Source organism: Poecilia mexicana, unplaced genomic scaffold, assembly GCF_051168715.1.
Source record: "Poecilia mexicana isolate PSO_F unplaced genomic scaffold, ASM5116871v1 scaffold_5, whole genome shotgun sequence".
Taxonomy (NCBI): Eukaryota; Metazoa; Chordata; class Actinopteri; order Cyprinodontiformes; family Poeciliidae; genus Poecilia; species Poecilia mexicana.
Genome location: NW_028263374.1, coordinates 19,054,819 through 19,067,823, shown reverse-complemented (window position 1 = coordinate 19,067,823; position 13,005 = coordinate 19,054,819). Strand labels below are relative to the sequence as shown.

Genomic DNA, 13,005 nt, shown 5'->3' with positions numbered 1-13,005 from the left:
AAGTTTGTTCATTTTTTACCAAGGTGGTCAACCAATTGTTTTTTTCCATTTGAGTTTTTTTATTATTTTACGTTGGCTGTTATACTCTCAAATTGCACTGATTGAACAAATTAAAGTTATAACGTGTTCAACCAAGCTTGTGAAGCTGTTAGTGTAAATAAGTGTGCTGTACTGGTGCAGAGTTACCACATAAATTTGTAAATCAGTACTTTTATGCCTCTGTTTAAAAAGAAACATTTGAAGTCAATTCAGCACAGTTTCTCTGTATCGGATCAGTATCAGCTGATTCTAAACCACAGATATCTGTATCAGTATCGGAAGAAAAAAAAGAGGATCAGTGCATTGCTAAAACAGATCAGCTGAAAACGTAACGAATGTTGCAGTTTTGGTCCTGAATAAAAGAGCTTACCAACAGTCTTTATTCTCAGAAGACAACAGACTTCAGTAAAAAAAAAAAGAACATGTCAATGAACGAAATAAGAATCAAAATAGAGCTGACGGAGGTTGAATTTTGCAGATTTGTTTTAAATTGATTGCCAGTATTCAGTATCTGTTCACATATAACAGCACAATAAATCTCAGGAAATTCTGATCTGACCTGTTAGTTTTGGTGGTCAGTCCTTTTTCTGGAGCTTCCCCTGCCTAAGAACAATTTTAAATAAATCAGTGCTAACTGCCATTTAATATAACTTAATGTATATTTCTCTCATTGGGTTTGCAGAAGCTAAGATCCGTCTTAAGGAACCTGCAAATCAGCATTCAGTGTTACAAAATAAATCTAAGGCTTTACATAGTAGCTTTCAGCCAATTTTTGTTTCGGCAGATGGTGATTGACTACAAGAAATCTGATGAGAATCCTGTTTGATTAATAATTTGTTTCTGCAGGGGAAATAGTGGAAGGCCAGTGCACAAAGTTAAAGATATGTCTTAAAATCTCTTTGCACCTTATAAAATTTAGTAAAGTTTTAAATTTCTCGATCGAACTTGAGCTGGAACTGTCGGCCTGACATTGCCGGTTCCACTTCTGGAACTGCGCAAAAAAAATGAGCGATAAAGCAGCCAAAATCCAAAACCCCACAGAAATCCTGAAGGAATATTGATCTCTGCAAGCGTATAATTATGCTTGCAGAGCGTAATTAATTTACGCTCTGCAAGAAAGCAGAGCGTAAATTAATTAAAGATGCGTTAAAACTTTTGCGTTGTAGTGGGGTTTTTGGGGGTTTTTTTAGTTCAGAGTAGTAAATTACACATTTTGATCAATAGTTGTCATCTGCTAGAGAGCAATGGTCACAAAAAGGACTAAAAACGAAACCCCGCGAGTCGTAGAAAGCCGACTGTATCCTGTATGAGAGTTGATGGGAAAGCCCCAGGAGGTTTTGTTCAGAAGAACCAGCTGCAGACGGCAATAGACCGAGGTTCAGGGTGGACATGAGCGAGAGTACAACATCAGGAACGAGGTTAAGAGAAACAAAGAAAACTGTGCTCGCTCCTGGAAGCCAGACAAAGAGAAGCTCTCCCTCTGATGTCCTCCCACCAGAGATGCCCCCTCTTTGGTGTGGTCCTCCCTCCATCCTGGAGTGCTCCCCGCTCCAGGCGCCGAGCATCGATCGGCTCAGCCTGATGGATGCGCTCACGCTTGCCCGCCCGCCCGCCTGCTCCTGCTTTCTCTTTCTCTTTTTCTCTCCCAGCCCAAGCGGCAGCTCTCAGTAAACACTCTGGCTTTATTATCACCTCTCCACTCTTCTCCAAGCCAGTCCGCGAGCCACACACTTCAGCGGCCTGTCCGCATTTTAGAAGAGGAAGATGTTAGGATCAAAAATTGAACACGACCTCTCTTGTAAAGCGAGCCCACAGTGGACACAGGTCAGGTTTCTGCTGTGTGAAATAGGACTGTGTCTGCGTTGCTGCCTTTGCTGCGGTGAATCTCTCAGACAAGCCCTTAGCTGGAGGGAGCAGTGCTTCTGTCTCACACCCAGAGGCGGTGTGTTACATTGACTGCCCACACAAATACATGGATAAAATGCCTGCTTATTTGTTCAAGGTATTGCTATTGATTTTGTTTTAAATACATTTTGCTCGGCCACCAGAGTATTGGCTTTATGTCCGTTCGAGTTGCTCTCTTAATGCTGTGTGAGCCAAGGCGGTAAGCACTGACCTGCATTGTTATGGTGTACGTAATTTGTTCTTTATGTTGCATGAGGGACGCATCTTCAGGCTGAAACACGATGGTCGCAGCTTCACAGAATGGAGATATCATTGAGTTTTATCACTGATTTACATGAAATATTTCACAGGTTGTTTTTTTCTGTTTCTGTTGCACCAACAATTATTCCAACAACGCAACAAACAGAAACTTATATGCACAACCCACGCACACACTCTGACTGCAGGGAAATTTACAGAATAATGTGAATATTTCTGGAGGAAGCAGATTCGAACCGCCGCACTCGCTGTGCAGGAAGCACACAAAAATCCATCAACTCTGATTCACTTTCCTGTCTTTGCTGAAGAACGACTTCCCCTCAACATGATGCTGCCGCCCCCATGTTTCATAGTGGTGACGATCTAGTCATAATGTGCAGATGAGACCAAAACTTTACCTTTGGCTTATTTTGGATTTCTTCTTGCATCTCTTTGACCAAAATTGCAACATTTCTTACATTTTCACCTGGTGAGATTCACTTTTATACTGCGCTACGTCAAACTATCCAAAAAACTTTTAACCTCCTCACCTGTGGTGGCGCTGCACCGGGAACTACTGAAGGAAATGACACAAAAACCTCAGAAGACGACTGAGCACAACTTCATTCTTCACAAACTGTAAACAAAAATGAAGTGGCATCAGATTTTAGTGGTTATAGGATTTTTCTTGTCGTTTGTAAAAATAAAAAAATGAGCCATTTCACCCTCTAGTGCATTTGTTCTGGTTGTATTTACCCACAATGCTGTAGTCCACTTCCTGCTTTTGTAGTGGTTTCTGGTCCGTTTGGCATTCAAGCGAGTTCAATTCAGCTGAACTGAGACCTAGGTTTTTAATCGGACCAGAGTTTGCTTGTTTGGTCCACTTCAGAGTTCAGTTGCGCGTTCACACCTCCCCAATCAAACCAAACTCTGTAGACCAATGAACCAGAGTTTGATTAAAGCGGACCAAACCAGTGTGGTGTCAATGTCGGCCTAAAATAAAGACAGATTCATGAAGTGCAAAACTAAAAGTTATTAAATAATCCAGCTGAGTTGTTGATCTCTGCAGCTCCTGCTGCTGTGCAGTAGCTGCTTCTCCAATTAACGCCCTCCTTGTCCGGCCGGTCGGCTCACGTTGACTTTGTGGGGTTTTTTCTAGATGATGAATTGAACAGCAGTGCGTGACATGTTTTTTATGGGTTAGGATATTGCTTTATAACCTCACCTCGCTCTAAATTTTCTCCACAGCCTGATTTCTTTTCCTGTCTGCTGTTTATCATGATGCTGTTTTTTACAAATGTTCACTAACAAACCTCTGAAGCCTTCGCACAGCTACAGGCGGCTGAATACATATCATGCTCTACTTTTTTTTTTTTTACATATAATTTATGTCTGCTTAAACATCTTTCCAGCAGTATCTCCTTTCACATGTTAAACATTAAACCCAGCCTCTCCCTCGTCTCCCTCCATCTCCCCAGGTGACCAGTCATCCGGAGCCCGTGTCCCAGTCGATGAGCCTGCAGCAGCCCCCCCAGTCCCAGTACAGTATGCCAGACAGGGAAAAGCAGCTCCCGTTCTCAGACTTCGAAGATCTCAGTGCCTCCTTCCGCAGCCTTTACAAGTCTGTCTTTGAGCAGTCCTTCAGCCAACAAGGTGAGCAGCCTCTCCAGGGCGCTGGGGGGGAAATCTATCAGCGAGCCGAAGACCCTAGAAGCGATTTTCCTAATGTGGGCTTGTTCTTAACAGCTGGGGCTATAGAGAGTCTTTAGGAACTAATGAGGTTTACTCTAAGTGTGCAGGTATTCAGCTCTGCTCACTTGGCTTTAATCCAAACCTTTACAGAGGACTTTCAAGCTCTTGCCAGGGAAATGCTAAGACTTATCTATTTATTTAGAGCTGGAGTCTGAGAGTTCATGCTTTAAATATTTTATTGTAGGACATAAAGAGATATGACTGCACTTTTTATTGTTAATTCTTTACTTTTTATTTCCGCCCTTACGTGAAAGTTAAGAGCGTCTGGTCGCACTTCAAACGGAGGGCAAGAGCTTGTTGGCAGCCCAAAAACTCCTACTTACATTGATGGGATTTTTTATTTTTTAAATCTTTTTAATGGATAACAAGTCAAAGAAAACATCAGAATCCCTGCAGAAGAAAAAGCAGTTTTGCGCATAATCTGATTGACTGATGAACATGAAGCTCTTGACAAGCGAGTCAGGAGGAAAGCAGACTGAGCTTTCTGTGGATAACCCACTTTCACAAATCAAATGCATTTCATGCTAATGAGAGTCTGCTTTAATCTATCATCTGTGTTTTATTAGTTAAAACACAGATTTTTTTTTTTTTTACGTGCATAAAAGTGAAATCTCTCTCAGACAAGCTCCTGCAATTAAAGAGCGTAAATAATCGAGCTTGGAGGATTTCACACTCTGCCGCTGCGGACAGTGAGCTAATTCACTGGCTTTGATAATAGGTAATGAGCTCGCATTATTATTCCGGTGCCGCGCTAATTGCTTTCTGTATTTCCCTGGTTGGACAATGGGCTTTCTGTACCGATAAGAGATGCACCTTTGTCACCCCTGCGGCGATTGTGGAGGTGCGGGGCCCAGAGTCGGCTCTGAAAGCACTCCAGTGGAATGGGTTCGCGGTGCCAAAACTGTGAAGGTCGGGGCCTCTTGAGGGCCCCTCCCCACCGCTCAGATGATTGCAGCGGGCTGCGCAGATGTTCGTGCTGCTTAAAGAGCTGCACAACCAGATAGTCAGAGATGATACAGGACTCTGAGGAGGAAAGAGAGCAGCAGCTCCAGCTTGTGAAACGTCCAATAGCCCAAGCTGAGTCATTCCCTGACGCAACAAAATGGCAACTGGTCTTTCTCAAATGTTGACGCTCCTGCAGCAGCTCTCCATTAAAAACCCCTGACATGCTTCCAGGATCAGTTATTTTCAGATATTTACTGAGTTGATTACTTTTTATGAAATAACCAAAGATTAAAATCTAGCATAAACTGAATTTGCATTGATGATGATTTCATGAGGGATTCAAACCCTCGCTGCTCAGAGTTTGAAAGAAGTCAAAGTAAACAGTGAGAGAGAGCCTAACTACATTACTATCCACTTTTCACGTCTGCATTCAAATGTATTGTTTGCAGATACAAGGCCTAGCAAAAGTATTCACACCCCTGGAGCTTTTCCACATTTTATCACATCACAATCACAGCTTTCAATGTTTCTTACTGGGATTTTATCACAAAGTAGTGAATAGACATGAAGCAGGAGAAAACTAACGGCTGGTTTTTACTGCAGTTACAGCCAAAAATGGTACGGTTTGTCTGTAACTGATTTTTTTTTATCTACAGACTGATATTTGGTGTTCTTATTTTATAATATTAATTAAAAAACATTATTTTATATGGTGAAAAAATTCTAATTAAAAATATATTGATATATATATTTGTATTTTTTTATTTTACCTCCAACTTTCTGAGGTCCCCTAGCGCCCCCTATCGGCTCCCTACTTTGAAATAAATTAAATTAAACAATCTCTGGAGGCAGTGGTAACACTGGATTTTATTCAGAGGCGTCAGAGTAAAGGGGACAGACTACAAATGTAAACAAAACAAGGCTGGGCAATAAATCAATAGCTATATATATATATATATATATATATATATATATATATATATATATACACACACACACATATATCGCCATAGACACATGATCCGATAAAATGTTGAATAATTTCACTGACCTCTGATCCAGAACCGCACAGCATTCTGGGAGATGTAGGCAGAGGAAAGGTTTTAGCCACCCAACCAACCTAACAGCCAGTTCAGGAAGATTAGTGGAATCAACCCACTGAGTCACTCTTTGGTTACCTAGCAACTCAGTCACTCTTTGGTTACCTAGCAACCTGTTGAGTAGCTGGCGCAGCAGTTCGGTGCCTTATAACTGCTTAAAAATAAAATAAACAATTGTGTGGAGTGAAAAGAGAAAATTAGTACAACATCTCTGCAGGAACATGTGAATAAAACAGAAACGGTCAGGTGACTAGTTTGGCAGGATTTTATATGTTTAAATGAAAAAAGCTAATCAATAATTATTGATATTGACTTGTATGAAACGGTTATATCAGGGGTCTGCAACTTTTGCCATATTTAAAGACCAATTTTTGTCCCCCATCCAGGTAAATAAATAAACTTATCAAAATGACCTTTTCATAGGACATTTTTATATTTTTAATTTAAAAATGTCAAGTTTCCTGTCCACTATGGGAAATTTATTTTTAAGGAACCACCATTTTATTTCTATTTTTAGGTTTTGATATACAGAAAAAGAAACATTTTTAGCAAAAAGAGATGGATGTAAAAGAAAAGCACATTGTTTTCAACCTAATGACAAGATAATTAGGTATAAGAATTGATTATTTTAATGTCATTCAATTAAATTATTCAAAGAAAATACTGTAAAACTGCTAAAAACTAGATTTGTTTTTATGTCTGTATTTAAAAGTATCAGTTGGCTTTATTTATTTGTTCAGCCAAAGTTAAGAGCCATTGAAGGTCCAGGGTTGCAGACCCCTGGCTTATGTCATAGTTTGTTTTTCAGCGATATCACCCAGCACTAAAACAAAATCCCTCTGATTGTTTTTAGATTTATTTTTATCCACTTTCACTTGATGCTCTACTTTATATTGGCCTGTTGTATTAAATTCCAGTAAGCTACATTGAGGTTTGCAGTGTCGTAAACTGGGAGTCTCTGGTTGTTTGCGTGTCCTCAGAGCTCGGTGTGTGTGTGTGTTTCAGGTCTGATGGGCATGCCGTCGGATAACTCCCAGCAGACCCACACCTCCTGCTCCTATCAGCACTCCCCCAGTGGCACCATCAACACTCAGAACAGCCTGTCAAACAACCAGCCCAACAACCACCACAACAACCACCCCGCTAACAGCGGCCAGGTTCCCCTGTCCCACCCGGCCCAGGCCCATCCCGGCCACGGCTCGCCCCACGCCCAGCACCTCTCGCAGCACAACCAACACGGCCAGCACCCGCAGCACGCCGCGCACTCCCAGCACGGCCAGCACCCGACCCACGGCCAGCATCAGCAGCAGCAGCAGCAGCAGCACACGGCGCACCCGGCCCAGCACACGCAGCACAACCAGCACCCCTCCCAACACGGACAGCAGCACCAGAGCCTCTCCCACCCGCAACAGATGGCCTGCAACACAGGTGAGACCCTCCGTCTCTTTCTGCTGGACCGGCGTCTGCTTTTGTTTTCCCTTTGTTTGAATCCGTCACACGGCTGGACGAAGGCGCTCAGGTGCAGTCATGACCGTGTTTGGAGGTGATCCTCCCCGTTTTGCCAGAGAGCTCAAAGAAAACAATTTAATTTCTTAACCAGTAAATTATCTTTTAATTTATTACCTTTGGTGTGGAGAACAAAGCCGTGCTGAAGCCCCGACTTCAGCAGGATTTATAGACACTGGCTCCTCCTAGTGGCCACTTCCAGGAACTGTTCGACTGTCAGATGAGTTGGTCTCCTCTTTCTTTTGGCTCCAGATTACTGCAAGTACAAATGCAAAAACGTGACTGCAGTGAAAATGCATAATCTGACCTTACAGTCTGCTAAAATTAAAATAAAAAAGAAAGCTGTTATTATTCAGCAGCCAGTATTTAATTAGAATTGAATTAGATTTTATGACTTCTTAACTTTATGCTCTTCTTAGAGTTACAGACATGACGTTCTGTGTGTCTGTGTTGCAGGTTTACGGTCCGAGTGGTATCCCAATCTGGATGCCCTGAAAGAAAGCTGTCGTATTGCCAGCAGCTACAACTGGGCTGATGTCGACCTTTCTCCTTTCCAAGGTCCATTGCACTAATAAACCCTGCACCATTAGTTTATATTTCAACCTGCGCTCAGGATTTTATTATTCATAACAGCACTGTCACTATAGATTGGGCGATAAATTGTCCCATAAGTTGTTGGGATAAATGATAACATTGTTGTTTTGAGACAGTTTTGAAGTAATATAATGTTAATGGCATACAGATGCAAGAACACATTGTCAAATTAATAAACTTTGGAACTGGAAAACATTTTAAATAGTCAAAATAAATAAACAAAACTAGAGAAACGACAAAAAAATGAATTATGAAGTCTCTGTAAACAGAATTCTCCTTAAAAAAAAGTTAGTTGAGACCAAAACACCAAACTGAAGACTTTTGTCATCCAGTTTCAAAAAATCAAAACAGTATAAAAATAGTTTTTGTTTGTAATTCAATTAATTTGAAAAGGATTAGGATGAAGAATTACCCCATTTCTAACTAATTTGATTTAAAATGTGAAACTTTTTACTCAGCTCAATAGTTTTTAATTGTTTATTTTGTTTTTTTACAACTAAAGTAAACCCAAAATTCACCTTATCAGATAATTACAGGAGGAAAAACAAACAAGTTATTTTAATACAGAAATGTCAGCTTTCTGAAAAAACCTTTTCATTCACTCATATCATCGAAGTATCTTCACTCTCCAGAAGCAGTCAGTCTTGCATCATATCTGACGATACCTCTGACTGAAGACTGTTGCTGTATGTTTCATGATGACGCAGAATGCCAACACCTCACCATCCAGTGACAGAATCATCAGCATATATCATCAGCTCTAGGCAAAGACTGCTGATCCACCTCGTTTGCTTTTGCCATTCCTTTTTAAGTCTGTTTGGCCGAGTGGTTTGAAAACAGAGCGATGGAGTCGAGCTCATTTGAGCTTTGAGATGCTAATCAGTTGCTCCCGGTTGTTTAAAAAAATGACAGAAATTATCATAATGTTTTTTTGGACAATTAAAAAAAATTGTCCAAACAAAAAGCAATGTCTTAACTATGGAGCCCCCCAGGGGACGTGGGGAATTTTTTTTCTTTTGCGTTCCCTTGCAATACTTTTGCGTTCCCTCGCAAAACTTTTGTGTTCCCTCGCAAAAGGTTTTGCGTTCCCTCGGAAAACTTTTGCGTTCCCTCGCAATAATCTACTGATCAGTTCATGCGGCATAATTGATACTATAAGCCTTTTTTACGGTGGAAGCCGTACTTTCTGCTTTAATACAAGCTTATAAGGTTTTTCCATGGACTATTGAGTTATTATCGCGGGGTAATAAGTCATCTGATTGTGTCTCTGTTGTGTTCGTGTCTGAATGGTTTAAAGGGCTGCTTTCTGTGCCGTTCCATCTGAGCCTTAACAGACATAAACATGCAGTAAATAAATCGATTTTCAATCAGTTTTTTGCACCAAAGCGTTAATAATAATAAACACGTTTTCACTGAGGCTCTATAAGAGCAATATGAATGAAATAAGTAATTATTGATATGACAGGAGCTTTGACACCTGGTGGTGGGCGTGTCGATGTGGGAGTGACTGTCATGAAGTATGAATGGGAAGGTGACGCTGCTGGCTCGGTGTGTGAGGCAGCGGGTGAGCTGGGGGGTCAGACCTCAGAAAGTTTGGAGCATAATAAAAATTAAAAAAAATTGATAATTGTGACAGAACAAAGAAGAGGTTAGGAGTTGATTGATACACGGACAGATGAGATTCCCCGAGTTAATTCAGTGCGGCCGTCTACCACCATTAGTTTGCTGTGTTTTATAATAATAAAACGTGTTTATTATTATTAACGCTTTGGTGCAAAAAACTGATTGAAAATCGATTTATTTACTGCATGTTTATGTCTGTTAAGGCTAAGATGGAACGGCACAGAAAGGAGCCCTTTAACCCATTCAGACACGAACACAATAGAGACACAATCAGATGACTTATTACCCCACGATAATAACTCAATAGTCCATGGAAAAACCTTATAAGCTTGTATTAAAGCAGAAAGTACGGCTTCCACCGTAAAAAAGGCTTATAGTATCAATTATGCCGCATGAACTGATCAGTAGATTATTGCGAGGGAACGCAAAACCTTTTGCGAGGGAACGCGAAAGTATTGCGAGGGAATGCAAAAGTTTTGCAAGGGAACGCAAAACCTTTTGCGAGGGAACGCAAAACCTTTTGCGAGGGAACGCAAAAGTTTTGCGAGGGAACGCAAAACCTTTTGCGAGGGAACGCAAAAGTATTGCGAGGGAATGCAAAAGTATTGCGAGGGAATGCAAAAGTTTTGCGAGGGAACGCAAAACCTTTTGCGAGGGAACGCAAAAGTTTTGCGAGGGAACGCAAAACCTTTTGCGAGGGAACGCAAAAGTATTGCGAGGGAATGCAAAAGTATTGCGAGGGAATGCAAAAGTTTTGCAAGGGAACGCAAAACCTTTTGCGAGGGAACGCAAAAGTTTTGCGAGGGAACGCAAAAGTTTTGCGAGGGAATGCAAAAGTTTTGCAAGGGAACGCAAAACCTTTTGCGAGGGAACGCAAAACCTTTTGTGAGGGAACGCAAAAGTATTGCGAGGGAACACAAAAGAAAAAAAAAATCCCCATGTCCCCTGGGGGCTCCGTACTTAACCAAAAATATTAACAAAAGATAAAAAATGTTTTAATTAAAATAGTTGACATTAATCAACTTTAACACCATTCATGGCAGAGTAGATATGCAGGAATTGGCACAATACCTAAATTCATTCTTTGTCCTAAGAGAAGAAAGAAAAAAATCAACAAAATAAAACATTTATACAAGAAATAACTGATGAACAGACAGAAAAGTTATGAAAACAGGATAAAATGACGATCAAATCAGAACAAACATAGCAGATCTGCTCCAACATTTAGCTTGACTTACTGCATTAATGCGGCGTGGCACGGAGCGACCTGTAGGTCATCTTCATCACATCTTCCTCTCCGTAATGCTTCACTTTCTGAGTTCAGCTCAGGATGATTGTGTCAACATAACATTTCTACATTAATAATCCATTTCTAAGTCTTGTATCATATGAATTTTGTGGGGGTTTTTTTTTTTTGTTTGTTTGCTTCAAGTCAAACATTTGAAATAAATCAGTGATGAATCCACACAGTGAGACTCACCTGAGAGTGATCTGGACTCCAGATTAATTTCCTCCGACGTTAAAAGCAGAGGCTGGATGTACAGCTCTGCTCCAGCCTTTGATTGAGTGCTGATGTGTCGGCACTCCAGAGTTGATTACAACTTTAATTAAACCGAGCTCTTCAATTAAATAACACTGCCTTCAAGTTTAATTACCAAAACACCCAGCTCAGCAGGTCAGTTTATCCAATTAAGAGTCAAGGAATGCAAGGTAGGATGTTTTTTAAATATCACCCACTGAAGGTTGCTGATATGATGAATATATGCTGCAGACGCGTCGTTCGTTTGCTACGTTTACATTCTGTTGAAAGAAACTGTTCCAGTTTTCATTAATTTCCAAAAACGTTGCATTTGTCTCCAAAGGTTTAAGAGAAAGCATGAGACAGGCTGAGCTGAACAATTGGTGCCTTGAACCCACCCAGATCGCGGACCTCTGCTCGTCTATCAACCAGTTCTTTGCTCGCACCGGCGTCATTCAGCAGCAGGGGGCAGTACAGAGTCCTGTGTGTCACGGCGCCATGCACACCAACAAACCCGGCCAGCACCTCAACACAGGTCTGTACACCTGCAGAAGGTTAAAGCCGTTTATGTTTTAAAAAGCGATTTATTTGGAGTGTCTGTGCTAAAAACGGGTTGTGTAGATTAATTAAATAACGTGAAATAATCACAAACGTCATTGCAAGGCACTTTACGGGACAAATGGGTCACATTTATATTGACAGCGAGAAAGAAAGAGACTAAATGCAGAATCACTGATCCGGTTCTACTTTTTAAAGAAAAGGAAAAACAAACACCACATTAATACCAGCAAATAATGTTAAAATGGAGAGTAGTAGGAGAAAACGACAGAGCCTAAAGTGAACAGTGAACTATACATGCCGTTTTATTTTCACATTGTTTATTTTGTTAATATACGTGTTATAGATTCAGTATTGCTGAATATCAGAGAAAGCTTCTGATTGTGTTTAATCATCAGGAAACCTCTACATGGACACAAGACAGAGTATGCCCCCGATGATGGGTCCCCCCGGATACCCCCACATGCCCCCCATGAGCAACACGGGGCCCACAATGACAGGTAATCGCCCCATAAACACCCTGCTCTGAGAAATCATTCCCTCTTCACACCGCCTAAACCTTTCTCACTTTTTAATAGTGTCAGACCTCAATGTGGCGTTTGGGTTTTTCACAAACCGAAACAGTTCATAACTTCAAAAAGATCTACAAACACATAAAATGTTTTACTGATTAAACTGAGAGAGCTGAAGCTCCACTCTGGGGCTGAGTCGATCAGTCAGGTTGCAGATTTGATTCCTTATCGATTCTCGTTGATTTATGAAATAGACTCTTTAATTCAAAATATGCACCATGTTTGATTCAAACTAAATAAAAACTAAGTTGAGCAATAAGAATCCCTCTGTCAAATAAACATTTTAACATCAACAGTTTATGCCTTTAACATAATAAACGAGCCTCATCGGAAAATATATTCTAATTTATTTAATATGACTGCAAATGTTAATGAGATGGAGATTATTCATAACATTAATAGTAGTAGTTTAACGTTTCCATGGAGATGCTCAAAGCTCCGCCCCCCTCCAGAGTCACTGCTGTTGCTAAGCAACATATCAACACTCTACATTGGTACAAATCGGTTACATGCTGTGTGGTTTGAGGATGTTGGATGTATTCCCTCCTCTTATTGTGATTAAAGATCTGAACATGCTGCTTCTGCTGCGACGCCATCTTGGATATTTTCTGAAGCAAAATAACGGAGCATGGCCAACACGTCGTCACGCAAATGC

General features: G+C 40.8%; 1 protein-coding gene across 1 annotated transcript in view; it reads left to right on the top strand.

Annotated features, from left to right (window-relative positions):
• foxj3 (forkhead box J3) overlaps positions 1–13,005 on the top strand; it is a 111,856-nt gene that overhangs the window by 92,574 nt on the left and 6,277 nt on the right. The window contains exons 7-11 of the mRNA XM_014998698.2: positions 3,660–3,834; positions 6,984–7,406; positions 7,941–8,042; positions 11,564–11,755; positions 12,177–12,278. Coding sequence (XP_014854184.2) covers positions 3,660–3,834; positions 6,984–7,406; positions 7,941–8,042; positions 11,564–11,755; positions 12,177–12,278 — 994 coding nt within the window. The remainder of the gene's footprint in view (positions 1–3,659; positions 3,835–6,983; positions 7,407–7,940; positions 8,043–11,563; positions 11,756–12,176; positions 12,279–13,005) is intronic.